Source organism: Oncorhynchus tshawytscha, unplaced genomic scaffold, assembly GCF_018296145.1.
Source record: "Oncorhynchus tshawytscha isolate Ot180627B unplaced genomic scaffold, Otsh_v2.0 Un_scaffold_3036_pilon_pilon, whole genome shotgun sequence".
In the NCBI taxonomy this organism is placed as follows: Eukaryota; Metazoa; Chordata; class Actinopteri; order Salmoniformes; family Salmonidae; genus Oncorhynchus; species Oncorhynchus tshawytscha.
The window spans coordinates 219,521-244,827 of record NW_024609778.1 but is presented as its reverse complement, the minus strand read 5'-3'; the positions used below and the strand labels follow the sequence as shown (position 1 = coordinate 244,827).

The 25,307-nt window shown below is 45.3% G+C and overlaps 1 protein-coding gene across 2 annotated transcripts; it reads right to left on the bottom strand.

Annotated features, from left to right (window-relative positions):
- Positions 1–13,474: 13,474 nt before the first annotated feature.
- hsd17b12b (hydroxysteroid (17-beta) dehydrogenase 12b) lies at positions 13,475–22,780 on the bottom strand. 2 transcript variants are annotated; one of them, XM_042317946.1, is made up of 10 exons: positions 22,370–22,780; positions 18,546–18,592; positions 18,045–18,120; positions 17,701–17,829; positions 17,008–17,072; positions 16,825–16,869; positions 16,584–16,618; positions 15,863–16,010; positions 15,109–15,258; positions 13,475–14,759 (listed from the first exon to the last, which is right to left on the bottom strand). In XM_042317946.1, exons 1-10 carry the CDS (start codon positions 22,545–22,547, stop codon positions 14,652–14,654), a joined length of 981 nt encoding a protein of 326 aa, XP_042173880.1. In that variant the 5' UTR covers positions 22,548–22,780; the 3' UTR covers positions 13,475–14,651. The 2 variants fall into 2 exon arrangements, with proteins under 2 accessions (XP_042173880.1, XP_042173881.1); XM_042317947.1 differs by having other exon boundaries at positions 17,701–17,808; positions 22,370–22,762.
- Positions 22,781–25,307: the final 2,527 nt, after the last annotated feature.

Genomic DNA, 25,307 nt, shown 5'->3' with positions numbered 1-25,307 from the left:
GCTAACATTAGCCACAACAAATTGGAATTTGTGTAATGTAGACAAATGTGTTACGAAGAAAGAAAATCGTGTAATACACACAAAATGCGTTGTGATAAATCGTGTAATGCACACAAATACATTTACTTTTTTGTGTGCCTGTCACGAATTTCGAATAAGTAATTTGTGTCTATTTCACAATAAGCTGTGATCGTGTGTTGCATATATGCATGCATCAAATCAAATCCAAATGTATTTGTCACATGCGCCGAATACAACAGGTGTAGTAGACATTACCGTGAAATGCTTACTTACAAGCCCTTAACCCACAATGCAGTTCAAGAAATAGATTTAATAAAATATTTACAAAATAAACTAAAGATTTTTTTATTTTAATCAATCAATATGTATAACAACACATTTACATAACAATGACGAGGCTATAAACAGGGGGTATCGGTACCGAGTCAATGTGCGTAGGTACAGTTTAGTCGAGGTCATTTATAAATAGATAATAAACAGTATGTCGCAGCAAGTGTGTATGATTACACATTTAGCCCTACATGGCTGGCTGGCACACACACACACACACACACACACACACACACAAAACCTGTTTGAACAAATGACTTTAACGTATAGCTAAATAATATATTGCCAGAGTTATCATTCACATGCACAACAAAATGTAAATATTTTCTGAATAGAGCGTTAGATTGATGTTTAAACCACATGGCTGTATCTTCTCCTCCATGGGGTTGAAGCAGGTTGGTTCAGTCTTCTGACTTGAACCACACAACAAACCAACCCAAAGGCAGGGCTATCGATGCTCAGGGGACGTATCAATCGGGACAGAGTCAATGTGCGAAGGCCTTCCTCAGACACCGCCTGGTATAGAGGTCCGGGGTGGCAGGAAGCTTGGCCCCGGTGATGCACTGGGCCGTACGCACTACCCTCTGTAGTGCCTTGCAGTCAGAGGCCGAGCAGTTGCCATTCCAGGCAGTGATGCAACCCGTCAGGATGCTCTCGATGGTGCAGCTGGTCAGGTGACGTATCAAATGGGGACAAGGTCTATGGTCAGGGGACGTATCAACGGGAACAAAGTCTATGGTCAGGGGACATATCAACGGGGACAAAGTCTATGGTCAGGGGACATATCAACGGGGACAGGTCTATGGTCAGGGGACATATCAACGGGAACAAAGTCTATGGTCAGGGGACATATCAACGGGACAGACAAAGTCTATGGTCAGGGGACATATCAACGGGGACAAAGTCTATGGTCAGGGGACATATCAATGGGGACAAGTCTATGGTCAGGGGACATATCAAATGGGGACAGGTATGGTCAGGGACGGGGGACAGAGTCTATGGTCAGGGGACATATCAATGGGGACAGAGTCTATGGTCAGGGACGTATCAAAGTCTATGGTCAGGGGACATATCAATGGGGACAGAGTCTATGGTCAGGGGACGTATCAACGGGGACAAAGTCTATGGTCAGGGAGGTATCAATGGGGACAGAGTCTATGGTCAGGGGACATATCAACGGGGACAAAGTCTATGGTCAGGGGCGTATCAAATGGGGACAAGAGTCTATGGTCAGGGGACGTATCAAATGGGGACAAAGTCTATGGTCAGGGGACATATCAAATGGGGACAAGTCTATGGTCAGGGGACATATCAACGGGGACAAAGTCTATGGTCAGGGGACATATCAATGGGGACAGAGTCTATGGTCAGGGGACATATCAACGGGGACAGAGTCTATGGTCAGGGGAGGTATCAATGGGGACAGAGTCTATGGTCAGGGGACGTATCAATGGGGACAGAGTCTATGGTCAGGGAACATATCAACGGGGACAAATTCTATGGTCAGAGGAGGTATTAACCGGAACAAAGTCTATGGTCAGGGGACATATCAACGGGGACAAAGTCTATGGTCAGGGACAAATGGGGACAAGGTCTATGGTCAGGGGTCAACGTCTATGGTCAAATGGGGTCTACAACATATCAACGGGAACAAGGTCTATGGTCAGGGGCCGTATCAAATGGGGACAAGGTCTATGGTCAGGGGACATATCAAATGGGGACAAGGTCTATGGTCAGGGGACATATCAAATGGGGACAAGGTCTATGGTGTTAGCGTGCTACGCTTTAGTTAGCGACTCAACATTTTAGTGAGGGTTGAGGGGAGGTACCAGGGGATCTCTCTTTATATTAGAGATTGCATGCCTCTCTTCTCCTGGAACAAAACACGAGCTGATTGCTCGGAGGCAGACCAACTCCCTGAGAGGAACTCAATTATTGACTTTGCTAAGTCAACCTTTAATGTACAAATCACTGTACAAACTCTGTCCTTGTCACGGCCCACAGCCAATGACAGCAGGCATTCGGCTCACAGTCAAGCACACATTAATTCCTCTCAATCTTCACACTCAATTTAGTGGTGAATGTTCCTGCCAATATGGCTGAGCCTGAACATTAGGAGCAGTAAATTATACAAACAGCACCTGATTAGTGCGCTGTGCTTCGATGAAGTGAACCAAGGAATGTGGCAGCTGTTGTAAGGGTTGGGGGAAATGAGAACCCAGGAATGTGGCAGCTGTTGTAGGGGGAAATGAGAACCCAGGAATGTGGCAGCTGTTGTAAGGGTTGGGGGAAATGAGAACCCAGGAATGTGGCAGCTGTTGTAAGGGTTGGGGGAATGTGGCAGCTGTTGTAAATGAGAGGGCAAATGCAATCGTGTCCTTACATATGTGTTCAGTGGAGAATGTTAAACTTGGCTTATGAAGATCGGCAATAAGAACAGCCGGCCATTTTCATCTTTGACCCCTCACTGACTTCCTGTCTGTCTAAAGGATGGGCAGCTCTCCTGAAAACTAGTGGGAGGTGAGGCCGGTGTGTTCAGATCAGAACAAGGAGCAGACCGTGACATCACATGGTGGAGATCTCACCCCTGACTCATAGTGAATCTATCATTAGCCAATTCCGGACAGTGTCAAATCTAGACGGTTAATCAGTTCTACATTAAACCCAGCAACATTGTGTGATACAGCTGAACTTGACTCATAAAAGCACCAATCACCCAGAGATGTTGTGGATGTATGCAACAGTTAATAAAATATCACATCCTGTACAACCCCTCCAATCTGATCAACCTGTTTTACTATTCTTTAAGTAGCAGGCATTTTGATGTCCAGTTTTTCAACATCAGTGCAGATGAAGGAAATATGTAGGAGCCTCTTTAGACTCTGTTTAACTTACGGCTTTGTTAAGACTGGTTCCTGAGGTCCTAACAGCCAAAAAGGCTTTGTTAAGACTGGTTCCTGAGGTCCTAACAGCCAAAAAGGCTTTGTTAAGACTGGTTCCTGAGGTCCTAACAGCCAAAAAGGCTTTGTTAAGACTGGTTCCTGAGGTCCTAACAGCCAAAAAGGCTTTGTTAAGACTGGTTCCTGAGGTCCTAACAGCCAAAAAGGCTTTGTTAAGACTGGTTCCTGAGGTCCTAACAGCCAAAAAGGCTTTGTTAAGACTGGTTCCTGAGGTCCTAACAGCCAAAAAGGCTTTGTTAAGACTGGTTCCTGAGGTCCTAACAGCCAAAAAGGCTTTGTTAAGACTGGTTCCTGAGGTCCTAACAGCCAAAAAGGCTTTGTTAAGACTGGTTCCTGAGGTCCTAACAGCCAAAAAGGCTTTGTTAAGACTGGTTCCTGAGGTCCTAACAGCCAAAAAGGCTTTGTTAAGACTGGTTCCTGAGGTCCTAACAGCCAAAAAGGCTTTGTTAAGACTGGTTCCTGAGGTCCTAACAGCCAAAAAGGCTTTGTTAAGACTGGTTCCTGAGGTCCTAACAGCCAAAAAGGCTTTGTTAAGACTGGTTCCTGAGGTCCTAACAGCCAAAAAGGCTTTGTTAAGACTGGTTCCTGAGGTCCTAACAGCCAAAAAGGCTTTGTTAAGACTGGTTCCTGAGGTCCTAACAGCCAAAAAGGCTTTGTTAAGACTGGTTCCTGAGGTCCTAACAGCCAAAAAGGCTTTGTTAAGACTGGTTCCTGAGGTCCTAACAGCCAAAAAGGCTTTGTTAAGACTGGTTCCTGAGGTCCTAACAGCCAAAAAGGCTTTGTTAAGACTGGTTCCTGAGGTCCTAACAGCCAAAAAGGCTTTGTTAAGACTGGTTCCTGAGGTCCTAACAGCCAAAAAGCAAATGGAATCGGATCTTTTTTAATCCGATTTGAACCACATTCATAGGTGATTTGAAATCATGTACAAATCAGATACCTGGCCATGTGACTTGCATTCAACAGCGCTCATGTGATGCACATTATCCATGTTGCAAAAAGAGGCACCTTGAGCTTTCTGATAGGGACAGTGCAGCTACAGTGCCACCGCATGGAGATTCTGGGAGCCTCCTGTAACATGGAGATTCTGGGAGCCTCCAGTAACATGGAGATTCTGGGAGCCTCCTGTAACATGGAGAACGACCCCTGGATGTCAGTCAATCCTCATTCAACTCAATCTCGTACAGAGTGGGATTGCAGTTGTACATAATGTGACATACTGTGTATGGATTTTTCTACGTATTTATTTCAGTGTCCATCCATTCAATAAAAAGTACTGGAAAGCAGTCAACTCTACTGCAGCCTGTTTGGTAGAGATGGTCATATTGATTACTGCCAATAATGATTGAGTATTAGGACCGTGCTGCCTTTACCTCTCACCGTAAGAGGAAGGGAAAAACGAAGGCGATGTGGCTAATGTGCAAACCAATATTACATTTTTGAATTTGTAAACATTAAGGTTACGGTTAGGGTTTAGGTAAGGGTAAGACATCGATTTTGGGTAGTCGGGCTGTCAATGGGATGCTGGTCAGAGAAGTCCCCTTAGTCTCTCCATAAGAGGACACATGATAGGCTACTAGAATTCCCTCCATTTAACTGTACCATTGGCGTTCATGGTAATACATCCTAGCCAGTAGCGGTGCGTGGGTCAAACCCCCGGGGAAGTCAATGCGGTCCGCCTCTCTTTCATGTTGATGAAATGGTCTATCACTCTGTCATACGATACAAGGTTTTATTTTTAGTTGTCCTAGGCCATCTGGCTAAAATGCTTGATCGCGCGCCTAACTTCCATTCATGGGCAGCGTTAGCTAGTTAACATTAGCCTTCAACATCTAGCTACCTCTCAGGCCAGGGGCACAATAATGTATGAACTAATGTTTGGATCAGAATCACCATTGTAATCATTGGCCAGTACGGAAAATTAAGTCCAAATCCAAATAATTTATGAAAGGGACAATTTTAGCTAGCTACCTGTCTAGCCACCGGAGGTTAACAATACAACGAGGGTGTGTTCGTAAATTCAATCTGGAGTGCCAGAGTGCGCTCTGGGCGTTCGTCAATTTAGAGCGTTTCGGCTCTTGGAGCATTCAGAGCGCATGCGCACACTGGACGCTCTGGCCGAGGAGTAGGGCTGATCCGAGCGTTCTGACCTCACAATGGCAGTCATGCACCCAAGCTAACTGGCGAGAGAACACCTCACTCTGACCATTTTACTCGCTCTAGCAAAGCTGGTAAGGCTGTTTTCATGTTATCTAGAGTGTCGGTGACTAACTGTGCTGCTGGCAAGATTTTAATTATGCTTTAGACATTTACTGACACCGGTCATATTCAACGGGTGTTTGAGCATTCAGTTATTCTGCGCTCTGGCACACTCAAATGAGAGTACTCTGAAATCGGAGTAGATAGCCATAGTGAATTTGTGGAAACGCACCACGAGATGCAACAATTCAAATTGTTTCTGTTGATGATGTATGCTCTCAAAACGATTTGAAAGGAGAGATGCTAAATCCAAAATTGGCTTCCCATGGCAATCCTTTTTTTCCGGCAGGACCATTCACAGTTGAGCTCGCTCAGTTTAGCTCAATGCTGATTGGCACATTTTTAAAAACGTTTTTAAAATGCTCGCTGGCTTCCTTTGCATTCAATGCTACGGGCAGCAACAATGTCATACTCATTTGGACAAGACCGTTTCTGATAGATGGGCGCCGTTTCACTCACTCGAATGCTTTCTCCTGTGAGATACATGACATTCAGCCTCTTGCGAATTACAGGAAAATGATGAAACACAGAAAGACGAAAGATAAAATGTTTATTGAACACTTTTTTGGGGGGGAAGCCTGGCTTCTCCTGGTGGCCTTGAATAAAAGGCACTGATGCTAGCATACTATTTTCTAGATTAAATCCGTAACGTCGAAGATCCTCTTTGTAAACCGATTGACATTTAAAGGTAATTTCCGATTGAGCCGACATATGCAGTGTTTACCCTGAATGTATCTCCGTTAACTCAGGAACATTGCCTTTAAAATGTTCAAACGGAAAAGGGGGAAGAGTAACATTGTTGTCTAAAGTAACATATTGTCAATGACATACATATGAGACCAAGAGGTGTTGGATTCATTTTGGGACTCAATCTGAAGCATTTTAATCAAAAGATCACACTAAAAAGTAATGAAAATAAATATTTATTTGGTAGGTAAAAAAATAACACTACACATGCTTTCCAGGAAGCAACACAACAAAAAACAGTTGCATCATACCAAAATATTGACATAAATACCAATAAATAATTGTAAACAATGATACAGTCAACAGGATAAAAAACAGCCTGTCTGCCACAGTCCTGCCTCCGAGCCAGGCAGTAGCGTAGGGGGCAATCCTGTAGAAGTGCATAGAGGAGTCACAGGGAGGTCACCCCTCCTTTTGGGTCGGGACACAGCGTCTCCTGAGAGGGCGGTCCTCACATCCTTCATGGCCACCCCTGGGTACTCCACCTCAGGCTCTCCAGGGTCTTCAGGAAGGAGCGCAGGGCGTGATCCTCTTCCAGGGACGACCCTCTCTCCTCTTCCTCTGTGATGTCAGAGAATGGGGAGCGTGTCTGCATCCGGAAGCGGGGTTCCCGGTGGCAGAGCTGGACACCAGGGACCGCAGGCTGAGGGAACACCTCAGTCGCCAATGGCAACAGATGGTCGGGCAGCGTGTCCATTCTGGTGGCCATTGCACTCAAGGGGCTGCGAGGCCGGGGAGAGATCCGGTGTGGAGTTGAAAAGGTCTGGAAAATGAGTGAAGGTGATGGAGGAAATCTGGAGGGCTTTGAGCTCAACCTGAGCTCTGACAGTAAGTAAACTATGAAGCCAGGAATAATGCTATCGACTTCTCTCTCTAATAAAAACAGCCATTTCAAAATCCCCAGGTCCAGGTTATTCCTATCTGTACTGGTACATCTACATGTTTACCACCATCTGTCCGGGTTGCTGTTCCTGATAAGTGTCTGGAGGGAGGAGGAGAGCTTGATCTCTTCCACAGTACTACCGCTCCCTCTGGAACTCCTCTCAGTAGCTTGATCTCTTCCACAGTACTACCGCTCCCTCTCGAACTCCTCTCAGTAGCTTGATCTCTTCCACAGTACTACTGCTCCCTCTCGAACTCCTCTCAGTAGCTTGATCTCTTCCACAGTGCTACTGCTCCCTCTCAAACTCCTCTCAGTAGCTTGATCTCTTCCACAGTACTACCGCTCCCTCTCGAACTCCTCTCAGTAGCTTGATCTCTTCCACAGTACTACCGCTCCCTCTCGAACTCCTCTCAGTAGCTTGATCTCTTCCACAGTACTACTGCTCCCTCTCGAACTCCTCTCAGTAGCTTGATCTCTTCCACAGTGCTACTGCTCCCTCTCAAACTCCTCTCAGTAGCTTGATCTCTTCCACAGTGCTACTACTGCTCCCTCTCGAACTCCTCTCAGTAGCTTGATCTCTTCCACAGTACTACTGCTCCCTCTGGAACTCCTCTCAGTAGCTTGATCTCTTCCACAGTGGTACCGCTCCCTCTGTGAGTGTCTGTGGGAGCTGTTAGCTGTTTGACTCTCAGCTCCACCCGTGGTTATATAGGTCCCTCCCTCCCAGCCACCCACCCACTCACTCACTCCTGCTGACTACCCTCTTCCTCCAGTGCCAGGCACCCCCTCCCTCCCTCCTTTTCAGCAAAGTCACAGTTCCGGCTTCCATCACAATCCTCCGGAATCAGCCCCCAGAAGTAAACATGGAAAAAAGTCAGAGGGTAGGGGTGACAGCAGGAGAGAGAGCTGGAGAGATACAGAGAGGGAGCGAGAGAAAGAGACACACACACACATACAAAAAATAGGTTAGAGAGTTGGGCCAGTAACCAGCAGGTAGCCTAGTGGTTAGAGAGTTGGGCCAGTAACCAGCAGGTAGCCTAGTGTTTAGAGAGTTGGGCCAGTAACCAGCAGGTAGCCTAGTGGTTAGAGAGTTGGGCCAGTAACCAGCAGGTAGCCTAGTGGTTAGAGAGTTGGGCCAGTAACCAGCAGGTAGCCTAGTGGTTAGAGAGTTGGGCCAGTAACCAGCAGTAGCCTAGTGGTAAGAGAGTTGGGCCAGTAACCAGCAGGTAGCCTAGTGGTTAGAGTTGGGCCAGTAACCAGCAGGTAGCCTAGTGGTTAGCCAGAGTTGGGCCAGTAACCAGCAGGTAGCCTAGTGGTTAGAGAGTTGGGCCAGTAACCAGCAGGTAGCCTAGTGGTTAGAGAGTTGGGCCAGTAACCAGCAGGTAGCCTAGTGGTTAGAGAGTTGGGCCAGTAACCAGCAGGTAGCCTAGTGGTTAGAGAGTTGAGCCAGTAACCAGCAGGTAGTCTAGTGGTTAGAGAGTTGGGCCAGTAACCAGCAGGTAGTCTAGTGGTTAGAGAGTTGGGCCAGTAACCAGCAAGTAGCCTAGTGGTTAGAGAGTTGGGCCAGTAACCAGCAGGTAGCCTAGTGGTTAGAGAGTTGGGCCAGTAACCAGCAGGTAGCCTAGTGGTTAGAGAGTTGGGCCAGTAAATCAAATCAAATTTTATTTGTCACATACACATGGTTAGCAGATGTTAATGCGAGTGTAGCGAAATGCTTGTGCTTCTAGTTCCGACAATGCAGTAACAACGAACAAGTAATCTAACTAACAATTCCAAAAAACTACTGTCTTATACACAGTGTAAGGGGATAAAGAATATGTACATAAGGATATATGAATGAGTGATGGTACAGAGCAGCATAGGCAAGATACAGTAGATGATATCGAGTACAGTATATACATATGAGATGAGTATGTAAACCAAGTGGCATAGTTAAAGTGGCTAGTGATACATGTATTACATAAGGATGCAGTCGATGATATAGAGTACAGTATATACGTATGCATATGAGATGAATAATGTAGGGTAAGTAACATTATATAAGGTAGCATTGTTTAAAGTGGCTAGTGATATATTTACATCATTTCCCATCAATTCCCATTATTAAAGTGGCTGGAGTTGAGTCAGTGTCATTGACAGTGTGTTGGCAGCAGCCACTCAATGTTAGTGGTGGCTGTTTAACAGTCTGATGGCCTTGAGATAGAAGCTGTTTTTCAGTCTCTCGGTCCCAGCTTTGATGCACCTGTACTGACCTCGCCTTCTGGATGACAGCGGGGTGAACAGGCAGTGGCTCGGGTGGTTGATGTCCTTGATGATCTTTATGGCCTTCCTGTAGCATCGGGTGGTGTAGGTGTCCTGGAGGGCAGGTAGTTTGCCCCCGGTGATGCGTTGTGCAGACCTCACTACCCTCTGGAGAGCCTTACGGTTGAGGGCGGTGCAGTTGCCGTACCAGGCGGTGATACAGCCCGCCAGGATGCTCTCGATTGTGCATCTGTAGAAGTTTGTGAGTGCTTTTGGTGACAAGCCGAATTTCTTCAGCCTCCTGAGGTTGAAGAGGCGCTGCTGCGCCTTCTTCACGATGCTGTCTGTGTGAGTGGACCAATTCAGTTTGTCTGTGATGTGTATGCCGAGGAACTTAAAACTTGCTACCCTCTCCACTACTGTTCCATCGATGTGGATGGGGGTGTTCCCTCTGCTGTTTCCTGAAGTCCACAATCATCTCCTTAGTTTTGTTGACGTTGAGTGTGAGGTTATTTTCCTGACACCACACTCCGAGGGCCCTCACCTCCTCCCTGTAGGCCGTCTCGTCGTTGTTGGTAATCAAGCCTACCACTGTTGTGTCGTCCGCAAACTTGATGATTGAGTTGGAGGCGTGCGTGGCCACGCAGTCGTGGGTGAACAGGGAGTACAGGAGAGGGCTCAGAACGCACCCTTGTGGGGCCCCAGTGTTGAGGATCAGCGGGGAGGAGATGTTGTTGCCTACCCTCACCACCTGGGGGCGGCCCGTCAGGAAGTCCAGTACCCAGTTGCACAGGGCGGGGTCGAGACCCAGGGTCTCGAGCTTGATGACGAGCTTGGAGGGTACTATGGTGTTGAATGCCGAGCTGTAGTCGATGAACAGCATTCTCACATAGGTATTCCTCTTGTCCAGATGGGTTAGGGCAGTGTGCAGTGTGGTTGAGATTGCATCGTCTGTGGACCTATTTGGGCGGTAAGCAAATTGGAGTGGGTCTAGGGTGTCAGGTAGGGTGGAGGTGATATGGTCCTTGACTAGTCTCTCAAAGCACTTCATGATGACGGATGTGAGTGCTACGGGGCGGTAGTCGTTTAGCTCAGTTACCTTAGCTTTCTTGGGAACAGGAACAATGGTGGCCCTCTTGAAGCATGTGGGAACAGCAGACTGGTATTGGGATTGATTGAATATGCCCGTAAACACACCGGCCAGCTGGTCTGCGCATGCTCTGAGGGCGTGGCTGGGGATGCCGTCTGGGCCTGCAGCCTTGCGAGGGTTAACACGTTTAAATGTGTTACTCACCTCGGCTGCAGTGAAGGAGACCGCATGTTTTCGTTGCAGGCCGTGTCAGTGGCACTGTATTGTCCTCAAAGCGGGCAAAAAAGTTATTTAGTCTGCCTGGGAGCAAGACATCCTGGTCCGTGACTGGGCTGGATTTCTTCCTGTAGTCCGTGATTGACTGTAGACCCTGCCACATGCCTCGTGTCTGAGCCGTTGAATTGAGATTCTACTTTGTCTCTGTACTGGCGCTTAGCTTGTTTGATAGCCTTGCGGAGGGAATAGCTGCACTGTTTGTATTCAGTCATGTTACCAGACACCTTGCCCTGATTAAAAGCAGTGGTTCGCGCTTTCAGTTTCACACAAATGCTGCCATCAATCCACGGTTTCTGGTTAGGGAATGTTTTAATCGTTGCTATGGGAACGACATCTTCAACGCACGTTCTAATGAACTCGCACACCGAATCAGCGTATTCGTCAATGTTGTTGTCTGACGCAATACGAAACATATCCCAGTCCACGTGATGGAAGCAGTCTTGGAGTGTGGAGTCAGCTTGGTCGGACCAGCGTTGGACAGACCTCAGCGTGGGAGCCTCTTGTTTTAGTTTCTGTCTGTAGGCAGGGATCAACAAAATGGAGTCGTGGTCAGCTTTTCCGAAAGGGGGGCGGGGCAGGGCCTTATATGCGTTGCGGAAGTTAGAGTAACAATGATCCAGGGTCTTTCCACCCCTGGTTGCGCAATCGATATGCTGATAAAATTTAGGGAGTCTTGTTTTCAGATTAACCTTGTTAAAATCCCCAGCTACAATGAATGCAGCCTCCGGATAAATCGTTTCCAGTTTGCAGAGAGTTAAATAAAGTTTGTTCAGATCCATCGATGTGTCTGCTTGGGGGGGGATATATACGGCTGTGATTATAATCGAAGAGAATTCTCTTGGTAGATAATGCGGTCTACATTTGATTGTGAGGAATTCTAAATCAAGTGAACAGAAGGATTTGAGTTCCTGTATGTTTCTTTCATCACACCATGTCACGTTGGCCATAAGGCATACGCCCCCGCCCCTCTTCTTACCAGAAAGATGTTTGTTTCTGTCGGCGCGATGCGTGGAGAAACCCGCTGGCTGCACCGCTTCGGATAGAGTCTCTCCAGTGAGCCATGTTTCCGTGAAGCAGAGAACGTTACAGTCTCTGATGTCCCTCTGGAATGCTACCCTTGCTCGGATTTTATCAACCTTGTTGTCAAGAGACTGGACATTGGCAAGAAGAATGCTAGGGAGTGGTGCACGGTGTGCCCGTCTCCGGAGTCTGACCAGAAGACCGCTTCGTTTCCCTCTTTTTCTTAGTCGTTTTTTGGGTCGCTGCATGGAATCCACTCCGTTGTCCTGGTTGTAAGGCAGAACACAGGATCCGCGTCGCGAAAAACATATTCTTGGTCGTACTGATGGTGAGTTGACGCTGATCTTATATTCAGTAGTTCTTCTCGACTGTATGTAATGAAACCTAAGATGACCTGGGGTACTAGTGTAAGAAATAACACGTAAAAAAACAAAACTGCATAGTTTCCTAGGAACGCGAAGCGAGGCGGCCATCTGTCGGCGCCGGAAGTGTAAAATGAATGAAATGAAATGTTGCTGGTTCAAAAACACAAGCTGACAAGGTGATTGTTTTCCCGATGTGCCCTTGAGCAAGGCACTTTAACACCACACTGCACCTGTCCGATGAATGTGAAAATAAAATATAGATGTTTTAATTAAGAGAATGAACTAGACTGGTAATTAAGAATACAAGAAACAAGTACATCTCACACAACACACAGGCCTGTCTGATGTGTGTGGGCTGTTCACCCAGTTATGACCCAGATGGCCTTAGGCATGTGTGTGTGTGCACGCTAGTGCACACAGTTCCAAGGTCTCCAACAGACAGCATAATCACATATGGGCACGCAGAGTCTCAAGCTGCAGTCATGACATTGCAACTACACGTCATTCTTGTCATCGCTATAATTATTCCATATGTCACACTGTTGTGACTGCTGTTGCTTCAGTTACCATCCATAAGGAAAGCCCAGTCTCTGCTGTATGGAGCTTCAGTTACAGCCCATAAGGAAAGCCCAGTCTCTGCTGTATGGAGCTTCAGTTACAGCCCATAAGGAAAGCCCAGTCTCTGCTGTATGGAGCTTCAGTTACCATCCATAAGGAAAGCCCAGTCTCTGCTGTATGGAGCTTCAGTTACCATCCATAAGGAAAGCCCAGTCTCTGCTGTATGGAGCTTCAGTTACCATCCATAAGGAAAGCCCAGTCTCTGCTGTATGGAGCTTCAGTTACCATCCATAAGGAAAGCCCAGTCTCTGCTGTAAGCTTCAGTTACCGCCCATAAGGAAAGCCCAGTCTCTGCTGCATGGAGCTTCAGTTACCATCCATAAGGAAAGCCCAGTCTCTGCTGTATGGAGCTTCAGTTACAGCCCATAAGGAAAGCCCAGTCTCTGCTGTATGGAGCTTCAGTTACAGCCCATAAAGAAAGCCCAGTTTCTGGAAGTGACACACAGATCAGATGATATCCACAGTGAACTCTCATCACCTCAAATTAACATCCATGTGAAGACGGTTGGGACTAGAGGGGAAGTGCTATTCAAAAAGTACCACGTTTAAATTGAACAGAAGTAGGGCATTAAATCAGCAACCATCTCTTATGTTAAGACCACATGAGGGAATACAGGGTTGAACAGTGTTTTGATGCGAGCATGACAGACCAGGAACATGCCAGATAGATGGTTGAACAGTGTTTTATTGAGGCGAGCATGACAGACCAGGAACATGCCAGATAGATGGTTGAACAGTGTTTTATTGAGGCGAGCATGACAGACTGGGAATATACACGAGCTCTCGATCAAACCTTACAAATTCCCACAATGTTAAAGACCTTGTTACTTAAATGCATCTAAAAACAATCAAATGCAAAGCTTTCATTAACACTAAACCAAATAACAGAAGACAATATTAATGTTTCACCTTGGTGAGCTCAGAGTAAGATAAGTGGCATTATGATGTACAACAAAATGCTTAGAGTTTAAAAAACAGACAGCGTGTGAAGCATGTTAAGAAACATCTGTTAACGGACCACTGACTGCTTGATAGAAAGTAACCAGAACAAAACAGTTGGACAAGACATTTGGTTCAACAGTAAAATGGCCTGAACTGTTTAACAGCTTGTATCTACTCTCTGTTGTTGTTGAGACACTGCCTTGATGACCAGAGAAAGGCTTGTAAGTAGTGTCCCTTCTGTATTGAAGACCAACCAGTCAGTCCAAACAAGACCGGGTTAACTCAACCCATCCCCTAGTGTGTTACCTACCATACTGACATGCTAGCAGACACAACCTTCTTCAAAACGGGACATCAATCCATCCAGTATGCAAACAGGAACAGTTCCGTTAACTCGGTCTCAGTCTCCCTTTTGTAGGTTTATTAATACATGATTTGTACACAACAACCTTTTCATTGTAAAGCAATCCAGGGAGAACAGCCATTTTCCTGCCCTTTGCCAAATGAGCGTTTCAGATTGACTCAAAGCCATTTCTTTCAATATTTGTTTTGTTCTGAGTTCAACACGACTCCAACAATAAAACATTTCGAAGGAATAAAGTTGCAACTAGTATTGTTTTTTGAAGTGGTCGCTCACAAGCGCAGCTCCTAATACCTGTCCACAAGAACATTTTTTCAACAGTTTAATTGAACTTAGTGCATTATGTTTAAGTGCCTGGTCAATGCTTCAACTCCAGGATGTTCCTCCATAGAGCCGATTAGCCAAGCCAGAGAACACCGTAGACTAAATTCAACACACTAGCAGTCTGCCAGCCCTGACCCTGGTCTGTGAGGGGTATGGAAGAACGGAGCAGGGTGGATTCGTGTTGGTCCCCTTTCTCTCCTTTCCCCTGATCGTACCTCTAGCCCTGTTTCTGTTTCTTCAGGTAGCGTGAGCGCATCCCCAGGTGTAGCCCCATGATGTAGCTGTTCAGGAGCCTGGCAGGGCATAGCACGGTGGTCAGCCAGCCCTGAGGAAACAAAACATCACTAATCTGGTCTGGGAATTCATGCCTGTTATTTTCATCGTTAATATCATAATTTGTTGGGTATTTACAGTCTAAATTCATTACTATCAACTTTCATCAAGATACTTGCCACTTTAGTTTTGCATTTGCAAAAGCATGAGAGCTTCAAGCAATGATCATTTGTGGCCAACTGTCAGGGAAGAATCGTTGTAAACTGATGAGGTAGAATCTGGTGTAACCTGACAAGTAGCTACTTGTTCAACCTTGTGATAAAAACAGTCATCCTGAACCCTAAAAATGTCCATGGAAAAGGACAGTGAAGTATTCTATCGTATCGTTAGCCCGTCCCTACCATGACTGCGTGAGGCAGGTAGCCGTTGGTCTGGCTCTGCAGCCCCACCGTGTTGAGCTCCGCGGCCACATAGCGGTCAGGGTTGGGCTTGTCCAGTGTGGCTCGCCGGATCTTACTCAGCTTGGTGGCCACAAAGAATGGCAGGACACTCTGGGGAGGAGAAATTACTGTTACTCAAATTTATATGGATGTTCCCTCACTGGTTTGAAAACAAACTCCTCCGACAGCTAAATATGACCAAGCTTGTCCCCCGGGAGAGACAGTATGGCTGACATGTTAGGGATAAGATTGTGGGGGTTTCTGGGGGGTGAAACAAATGTATATAAACCCTGGATTGCTGATGCTATGTATTGGCCATTGAGAGGCTTTGAAGTCACCTGTCGGCCATATTGGCTCTCCCCAGTAGAACAGTCCTCCATAGGAATGAATGGAATTATACAGCATTTCAAAATGACATGTATTTAAGTGTTTTCTGTTGTCATGGGGACAGTAAGTAAACAATAGAACAAGGAAAATGTTTATATAAACAAAGAAATTCTCAATTTAAAAACATGCATTAAGCCGTCTAATAGAATAAACGTGGCAAAAACAAATGTAGACATTAATACATGCATTTCTATAGCTTCCAACATATATTTTACAATGTTGGGGGAGAGCCAAGATGGCGGCACGATGGCTTCAACACAGAGCCCACTATCAGTCATCTAGTGGATATACAAATGATTGGTTAAAACAGGTCAGTCTTCAGTCTCACCTGGATGAGGATCCCTTTGCTCTTGTACTCAGCCTCTAGCCCTCGGGAGAAGAAGTCCACAAAAGCCTTCGAGGCAGAGTAGATGGTGAGGAGGGGACAAGGGTACATCCCACTGGCAGAAGAGATGTTGAGGATTGCCCCCTTTTTCCTGAAACAGGTGACACGCAATCTAATGTTTAGGGCTCAGAGACCAGGCCAACCTCCGGTCAGAGACCAGGCCAACCTCCGGTCAGAGACCAGTACATGAGCATGGTGAGTATAAGAGTTTGGGAATAAGCATTACACTTTGGGAAGTGTGAGTAGGAGAATCTCTACTGACCAGAGCGGCTCTACTAGCCGACAACCATTCCCTCCCTGGAAACCCCAGAACCCTCCGTCCCTCCCCAAGAACCCCAGATCCCTCCACCACCTCCGTCCCTCCCAGAGAACCCCAACCCCACCCTCCGTCCCTCCCAGAGAACCCCAGATCCCTCCACCACCTCAGTCCCTCCCTTGAGAACCCCAGATCCCTCCACCACCTCCGTCCCTCCCAGAGAACCCCAGATCCCTCCACCACCTCCGTCCCTCCCAGAGAACCCCAGATCCCTCCACCACCTCCGTCCCTCCCTTGAGAACCCCAGATCCCTCCACCACCTCAGTCCCTCCCTTGAGAACCCCAGATCCCTCCACCACCTCCGTCCCTCCCTTGAGAACCCCAGATACAGTCACCACCTCCACTTACCTCTCTACCATCCCAGGTAGCACCATACGGGTCATCTGTATAAAGAGAGAGGGATTGTGGGTTTTAAAGCAGAAAGCATGCTGTTGCTTTGGGCTGGAAACCAATCCTCTGCCTCATATGGCTGTGTGTGTGTGTGTGTGTGTGTGTGTGTGTGTGTGACATAAGGCAAATAAATAGAGTTGATTAATCAACATGTTCATTAGTGTATTACTGGGTTTCCAGTCCCATAATGATTACTGACCTGGCAAACAGACGTGATGTTGATGTTCACCATTGTGTCGATGAACTGCAAGGGCAGAATAAAACAACAACGATTTAGTTCATCTCTGAGGCGTAATGTTTTCATAGAACAGAATGTGTGAGATAAGTCATCTTGGTACACAATAGATGGGACGGGAACAATCACAAGGCCATTCAGACTCACACTATCCAGGTTGGGAACGTTGAGGAAGAATTCCGGATAGGAGTAGGACATTCCCACATTATTTACTAGGGATAAAAGCCATATAGAACAGTCAGGTCTTTCAAATACAACATCATTTTAAACAATGCTACCTAATATAATGGTTACATCCCCTACATTATTCATCTCATATGTATACGTATATACTGTACTCTATATCATCTACTGCATCCTTATGTAATACATGTATCACTAGCCACTTTAACTTTGCCACTTTGTTTACATACTCATCTCATGTATATACTGTACTCGATACCATCTACTGTATCTTGCCTAAGCTGCTCTGTACCATCACTCATTCATATATCTTTATGTACATATTCTTTATCCCCTTACACTGTGTATAAGACAGTAGTTTTTTTTTGAATTGTTAGTTAGATTACTTGTTGGATTATTACTGCATTGTCGGAACTAGAAGCACAAGCATTTCGCTACACTCGCATTAACATCTGCTAACCATGTGTATGTGAGAAATAAAATTGGATTTGATTTGATCATTTAAGGGAATGGAGGAAGTGATCCAACACATGCCACTCTGCACTTGATTTTCAACTTCTAACCAAAAGGGGGCAGCAGCGTTTTAAAAGAGGACCACACCATCTGAATGATTCACAAAAAAACAACCGTCATGGACGTGGACTGCCTCTCTCTTACCCAGAACGCCAATCTCTAGCCCGGTCAGTCCAGCTTCAATCTTGGGATATATGTCCGTCGCACTGAAGTCTACAGCGATGGATTTGGTCTCAACTCCATATTTGCTCTCTAGGAGGGAAGACGCTGTTACTGTAACATTAAAAAAAGGTACTGAAACAACGAACGGTGAGCTTTAGGGAGTGAGATTGTAGTGGACTCATCTGTAAAGATGTGGGGGCTCAAATGTCAATACACCATTGTGAACAGCAGAGGGCCCCATCACACAAAACAACTGGAGACTCATTCTCCTCTAGTCCAAGGTTTCCCCATGCCTAATGAACATGCCCCCTGGTGTAACTACTCACCGATGGACTTGGCTACATCATCCAGTTTCTCCTGGGTGCGGCTGATTAGCACAATGGAAAATCCCCTCCGAGCCAGCTGTGGAGACGGACAGAAACCAACACTCAGCATGGACACTAAGACCATCTTTAAGACCGGCCGTTAAAGAGGGTCTAACATTCAACACTACCACACACTGTACCCAGATCCATGACCTAAATCAACAATAGCCATCATCAACAATGAAAAGGACAGCACTAACTGTTATCAAGCAGGGCATTGATCATGGCTGTCAACTGATGGGAACTCCCTTGAAAAAAATGACTATTTATTAAATAAATTCTGCCCTGGCTATGCAGCATAAAACCCTCAGCGCTTGCTCGCAAAAGGCAAACCTTTGAGTGTGTGTGTGTCACCGTCACTACTCTGACCTCCTGGTTAAACCACTCTCTCTGATGAGTCACTCACTTTGGTTCCCCCGTGAAGGGGCCTGAAATGTCTGAAACCCCGGGATTCAGCCTTACCTCCTCCGCATAGGCTTTCCCGATTCCATCCGTGGCTCCTGTCACAACTGAGGGAGAAGACAAAACAAGGAGAAGGGGTGTATTAATCAAGGGTAAACACCACAACGACACTGCTCACAACTGACCCAGAAATAAATCATAATAAACTACATTAAAAAGGGAAGAGAACACTGATCCCATTCTAGTCAATAGGTCAAACATGCCTGTGTGTCAAGTAGTACTGAGTCAACTCATCAGACCTGGATGAAATACATTTATACACATACTTAAATGCTGATGTATCAAAAAATGGACATGCCAGATGAAAACGATCACATTAACAATGCATTCTGTGTCCTTACACTGCTACCTGTGGTTCTGTCATTTAAGTGAGCGAGAAGGAAGAGAGAATATTGGTGGTAAAGACAAGACGACGATGGTGATGCAGGTACTGAGATGGAGGGGAAGGGTACAGCAGGACATGGGGAGAGGACAGGCTCCGTGGCATTCCTCTGCCACCCTGGGTCAGGCAGCCTGGCACTGCAGAGACAGCAGAGGCTATATTTAGCCTTTACTGGCTGTCAGTGAGCTCTGTTTTCCACCCCTCCCTCCCTCCCCAGACCCAACTCTCCATCCCTCCCTCCTTCCCCAGACCCAACTCTCCATCCCTCCCTCCTTCCCCAGACCCAACTCTCCACCCATCCCTCCCTCCATCTTTCCCCAGAGCCAACTCTCCACCCATCCCTCCCTCCCTCCTTCCCCAGACCCAACTCTCCACCCATCCCACGGGAAGCAGCCAGGCATTCACTGGGGAGGGACCAGAATGGAGGGAGGGAGATCAGAAAGGAGGATAGAGAGCTAAAAATAGAACAGAGCAATTGAACAGAGAGGGGGGGGGATCAGAAAGGAGGGTAGAGAGCTAAAAATAGAACAGAGAGGGGGTCCGTATGGGCGACAGGGGAAGCGTCCGCTAGTTATTTTAAGCTGTTTTAAGAATGAAACTCAATGTTTCGAGCACAAGGCATGTTCCTTCAATTTACTCAACAAAAAAAAATTATATATTTTTTTAAGTGTCCATTTGAAGACATGCCATCATAAATATATGCTAGGTCAGGGAAGATGGTAGAAGAATCTACTCATAGGACCTAACCTAGATGGGCTTGAATGGCATCTTTCAACATCCTCATACATCTTCAAAATGATAAAGAAATGAAAATTGTTGTAAAAATGTTAGTGCTTCTCAGCCAGACAGCGGTGCTTCTGCTGCTGAATATTGAGCTAAAAAAAGAAATGCAGGTTTAAAATAGCAGAAGGCTGCAGCCTCGTCTAGCACAGTTGCTGCACAGAATACCAACGAGCTGCTGCTCCCAGCGGTTTCTCACACCTCAGCATTCCTTGACCCAAAATATCAAATTGCTATGTTTTTTCCCACATCATGCCCCAGTTATGGTATAAAGCTCATGACTCAGCCCACATCTGCAAATATGCAGCTGATGAAGTGGGCAATATTTAATTAATATCCCAAATTTCAGCAATTATATCTAAATAATGATTTACAAATGTAAATTGGCAAAGATCACTCTTCCAAAGCATATGTTTTTAGTCAACTGTAATACATGCTAGGATTTTTGGAAACTTTTGTTCCAAAAGATCCCCCTTCCTGTCCAACTTGAAGCAGGCAGAAGAACACCAGTGTGGAACATAACAATGACCTGAGAACGACCTCCTTCAACCAATGACAGAGAGTGGTCCACTTAAAGCTGCCAGGGTCCAACAATCTGTTATCACACCAGAACTAACACATGAGCCAATGCATTTCAATAAAGGACTTGACAATAGAACTGTATGAGAAGCTAAAGAACCATGGTGTAGAGACAGAGCAGGTGTCGTGACAGAAAGAGACAGGGAGGAGGAGGGACAGAAGCTCAGAACAGGATGAGGAAGGGGTAAGAGGCGTGAATGCACAGAAAGATAGTGAATATAGGCCTTTGTGAATGGGAGGGGCTAGAGATATGGACCCTGTGTTACGTGATGCTGCTCCACAACACACTGCCAGCAGTAAAGTGTAATTGAAACAGAATACTCTGACTCCTCAGCTGCATTTATGAATGGCTCTAGTCTTCTTACATAATCAGGCCATTCTCTCAATCACCTCTGCTTCAGTGAGCGAAGGGGGAAGCTGTATAATAGCTATTCACACAGCTTCTAAATAAGCTACATTACAACACATGTCAAAATTGGTTGAAATGTCCCCACATTTATCATTTCCCTTTGCTGCAAACTTGAGCAAACCTGTACTTAAAAATCAGCAGAGCATGACAAGACCGATATTCAGCAGGCCTTGGCAGCTAGCCTGAAATCCAGACCCGTTTGGTGTTAACATACCATTCCTGGTACTCCGTGTCGCATGCCAAACAGAAGTTTTGACATGTGCTTTAATTTACAGGGGCTTATTTTTCATTTCCAAATGGGATTTCAAAGACAAAAACTTCCTGGAACCAGTCCACTTCTGGGTGCGATCGGCACAGCTGTTTTACACAGTCACATGGTCAAATCCCTAACCTGGTGTTTACACTTCAAAGATGGATGGACTCAAATATAATAATAATAATAATTCACTGGGTGCTTATACTTGTCCTATTTCACACATGTATAAGTGTTTATTAATACACATGTGAATTGGAAATGTGTTTTTTTTGTGCATATCCCACTCTCCCCGAGACACTCAGAGTAGGGTCACAACCAGGGTCTACTATAATCAACGGTAACCCTGGAGCAATTAGGGTTAGGTGCCTTGCTCAAGACAGATTTTTCACCTTGTCGGCTCAGGGATTCAAACTAGAGACCTTTCGGTTACTGGCTCTAAGCGCTAGGCTACCTGTCACCTCTTATGTAGTCATCCTGATGTGGTAACCCTGTTGATGTAACCCTGATAACACAACCCTGAATGGCCTTGACCGAGCAATAAGGTTGGGTAAACATTAATGTAGCCTATCACTCACTTCTGTGAGGAAAGGCAGACTCATGTCTACAAACCAGAGGCCACGGTGTGTTCCTAAGGTCAATAGGGCTGGCCAGCCTTTCCCCTATATGCATTAAGCAGTGAACAACAAATTTACAGTAAAACTTCACGATTTTTCAGGATGGTGAATCTTTTCAAAAACAGATAATGTAGATATATATATATATATATATCTATGTTCTTTGAGAACTAGCCATCACCAAAATAAAAACTAGACAATCAGGGAGATTGGCATTGTGTTCCCATTGATCTAGTTATGTTTGAGTCACTGAAAACTTTAGACATAAACACTAGCAAATTGTGTAGAATTGCAGGAAATCCCCTTTAAAAACAGCCCAGTTGTCTCTAACGCCAAGAGGACCTCAAACTGTGGTCCCCACGCTAACTTTGCCACCCCTGCAGAGAAATCCTAGGGGAAACACTACATGTATTCTACTAGCTACAATATCCTACTGATTGCCAGGAGAAGAATTGTCTGATTCACACTATGAACTGAACCAAATTCTACTGGGTCGAGGGTGATTGATTTAAGTACAGGCAGGGCTAACTCACTACTAGCTCTCAAACACCAGGCAGCATCCTGACCTCACTAGACAGTCCTGAGTCATTAGCCTTGATGACCCATGTGAACTACAATTCATACACTGTGTTTTAACGTTTAGACGCGTCAATCATCGCTTGAGATACGGCTTTCGAAACATATGGCAATTCTCATTCATCAGCGACTAAAGAAACCTTCAAAGAAAAAAAAGCAGGCAATAAAGCAAATGTTGAGGTCATGCAAACCTTGTCTTTATATAAATATTGCTTGCTAGCTACTCACCTGCCCATTTTCCGAGTTTAGCAGGTGATACCACCCGTCCATTCCCCAGCACCCAAACTCTGAGCCCTGACAGCAAACGACATACGGAGCACACTGAGAAATAGGCCGCAGTCAACGCGCCTATCCAGAAGAGCGGAGTCTCCACCGCCCGTAGTAAAGTCTCTCCAGTTGACGACATGATATTTGCACACGGCTTTCACAACTAATTTGTGAGATCAAATGTATGGAATTACAAATGGCTGTCTACAATACGTGCATCTATCGCAAAAGCCTCTTGTACATGCTGCAGCCAGTAACTTTAAGCTCCTGCCTTTATATTTGGCTTTACTTCCGCGTCTGACACTTCCGCATTCACTGGTTTGCAGCACCGATTTGTTGACGTTGGAATCTGTCAAAATATGCTCCTTTTCGATTCGTTTATATTTGCGTCAATTCGTAGAGCAGCAATGACATATGTATCGACAGCCATTCTCATTGTTAGTATTTTTTTATCTTCATGGACGAGGAAGGCGGGACCAACACTTTCATAATATCTGACTGGATGAATATTTATGACACCAGATTTTCACATTTCTGATTGGTTTGTGCTGTAATATTATTTCACTAGATCTGGCTAACCCTGTATATAGCTTTCATCGTTGTCTGTGTTCAATGTTCCGTTTTTTTTTGTATTAATAAAACAAATAATATACAGTACCAGTCAAAAGTTTGGACACACCTACTTATTCAAGGGGTTTTCTTTATTTTTACAATTTTTATACATTGTAGAATAATAGTGAAGACATCAAAACTATGAAATAACACATATGGATTCATATAGTAACCAAAAAAGTGTTAAACAAATCGAAATAGATTTGAGATTTTAGATTCTACAAAGTAGCCACCCTTTGCCTTGATGACAACTTTGCACACTCTTGGCATTCTCTCAACCAGCTTTACCTGGAATGCTTTTCCAACATTCTTGAAAGAGTTCCCACATATGCTGAGCACATGTTGGCTGCTTTTCCTTCACTCTGCGGTCCAACTCATCACAACCATCCCATTTGGGTTGAGGTTGGGTGATTGTGGACACCAGGTGATCAGATGCAGCACTCCATCACTCTCCTTCTTGGTCAAATAGCCCTTACACAGCATGGAGGTATGTTGGGTCATTGTCCAGTTAAAAAACAAATGATAGTCCCACTAAGCGCAAACCAGATGGGATGGTGTATCGCTGCAGAGTGCTGTGGTAGCCATGCTGGTTAAGTGTGCCTTGAATTCTAAATAAATCACTGACAGTGTCACCGGCAAAGCACCCCCACACCATCACACCTCCTCCTCCGTGCTTCACGATGGAAACCACATATGCAGAGATCATCCGTTCACCTACTCTGCATCTCACAAAGACATGGCGGTTGGAACCAAAAATCTTGGAACCAAAAGATTTGGACTCATCAGACCAAAGGACAGATTTCCACTTATCTAATGTCCATTGTTCGCGTTTCTTGGCCAAGCAAGTCTCTTCTTATTATTGGTGTCTTTTAGTAGTGGTCTCTTTTGCAGCAATTCGACCATGAAGGCCTGGTTTACAGTTGATGTTGAGATGTGTCTGTTACTTGAACTCTGTGAAGCTTTTATTTGGGCTGCAATTTCCTAGGCTGGTAACTCCAATGAATGTATCCTCTCCAAGCAGAGGTAACTCTGGGTCTTCCTTTCCTGTGGTGGACTTATGAGAGAAAAGTTTCATCATAGCGCTTGATGGTTTTTGCGACTGCACTTGAAGAAACTTTCTAAGTTGTTGAAAAAAAACAGAATTGACTGGCCTTCATGTCTTAAAGTAATGTTGGACTCACTGACTTTTCTCTTTGCTTATTTGAGCCGTTCTTGCCATAATATGGACTTGGTCTTTTACCAAATAGGGCTGTATTCTGTATACCACCCATACCTTGTCACAACACAACTGATTGTCTCAAACGCATTAAGAAGGAAATAAACAGGCACACCTGTTAATTGAAATGCATTCCAGGTGACTACCTCATGAAGCTGTCGTCAAGGCAAAGGGTGGCTTCTTTGGGTGGCTACTTTGAAGAATCTAAATCATAAAATATATTTAGATTTGTTTAACCATTTTTTGGTTACTACATGATTCCAAATGTGTTATTTCATATTTTGATGTCTTCACTATTATTCTACAGTGTAGAAAATAGTAAAAATAATGAAAAACCCAGGAATGAGTAGGTGTGTCCAAACTTTTGACTGGTACTGTGTTAATATATTATTATTATTACTGGACTCTGCAGTGGAGTCCAATTCTTCTGCTTGCACGTCACTGACGACCTGAAATGGTCCCTTCCCACAGACACTGTGGTGAAAAACAACAGCACCTCTTCAACCTAAGGAAGCTGAGGAAATTTGGCTTGGCCCCCAAGAACCTCACAAACATTTACAGATGCACCATTGAGAGCATCCTGTCAGGCTGTATCACCGCCTGGTACAGCAATTGCTTTGTCCACAAAACGCAAAAGTCTCCGGAGGGTACACTGCCCGGAACCTCAGACACTGTCACTAGCCGGCTACCACCTGATACTCTACCCTGCACCTAAAGAGGCCGCTGCCCTATGTACACAGAGTCATTGAACACTGGTCACTTTAATAATGTTTACATACTGTTTACCTGCTTCATATTTATAGACTGTATTCTAACACTCTTAGAAAAAAGGGTTACAAAAGGGTTATTTGCGGAGGGATAGGGTTCTACCAAGAACCGTTTTGATCAGAAGAACCCTTTTGGAAGAGAAGGGTGCTTTGTAAGGCAACGGGTTTCATTTCGAACCTTTTAACATCCTAAGAACCATTTTTAGAAGAACGGGTTCTTTGGTGATTTTTTGGAAGGCAAGAAGGATTCTTTTTAAAGAAAAAAGGGTTCTACATAGAACCATAGTATTTCCCAGCATGCTCT

What these genes read in the sequence shown, in the direction of transcription:
- hsd17b12b (XM_042317946.1), bottom strand. Translation starts at nt 22,547, where the DNA reads ATGTCGTCAACTGGAGAGACTTTACTACGGGCGGTGGAGACTCCGCTC. An exon ending in GCTAGAGATTGGCGTTCTGG is followed by an intron (nt 17,073 to 17,700) that starts GTAAGAGAGAGG and finishes TTTTATCCCTAG; the next exon opens with TAAATAATGTGGGAATGTCC. An exon ending in ACCTGCCTCACGCAGTCATG is followed by an intron (nt 14,760 to 15,108) that starts GTAGGGACGGGC and finishes TTGTTTCCTCAG; the next exon opens with GGCTGGCTGACCACCGTGCT.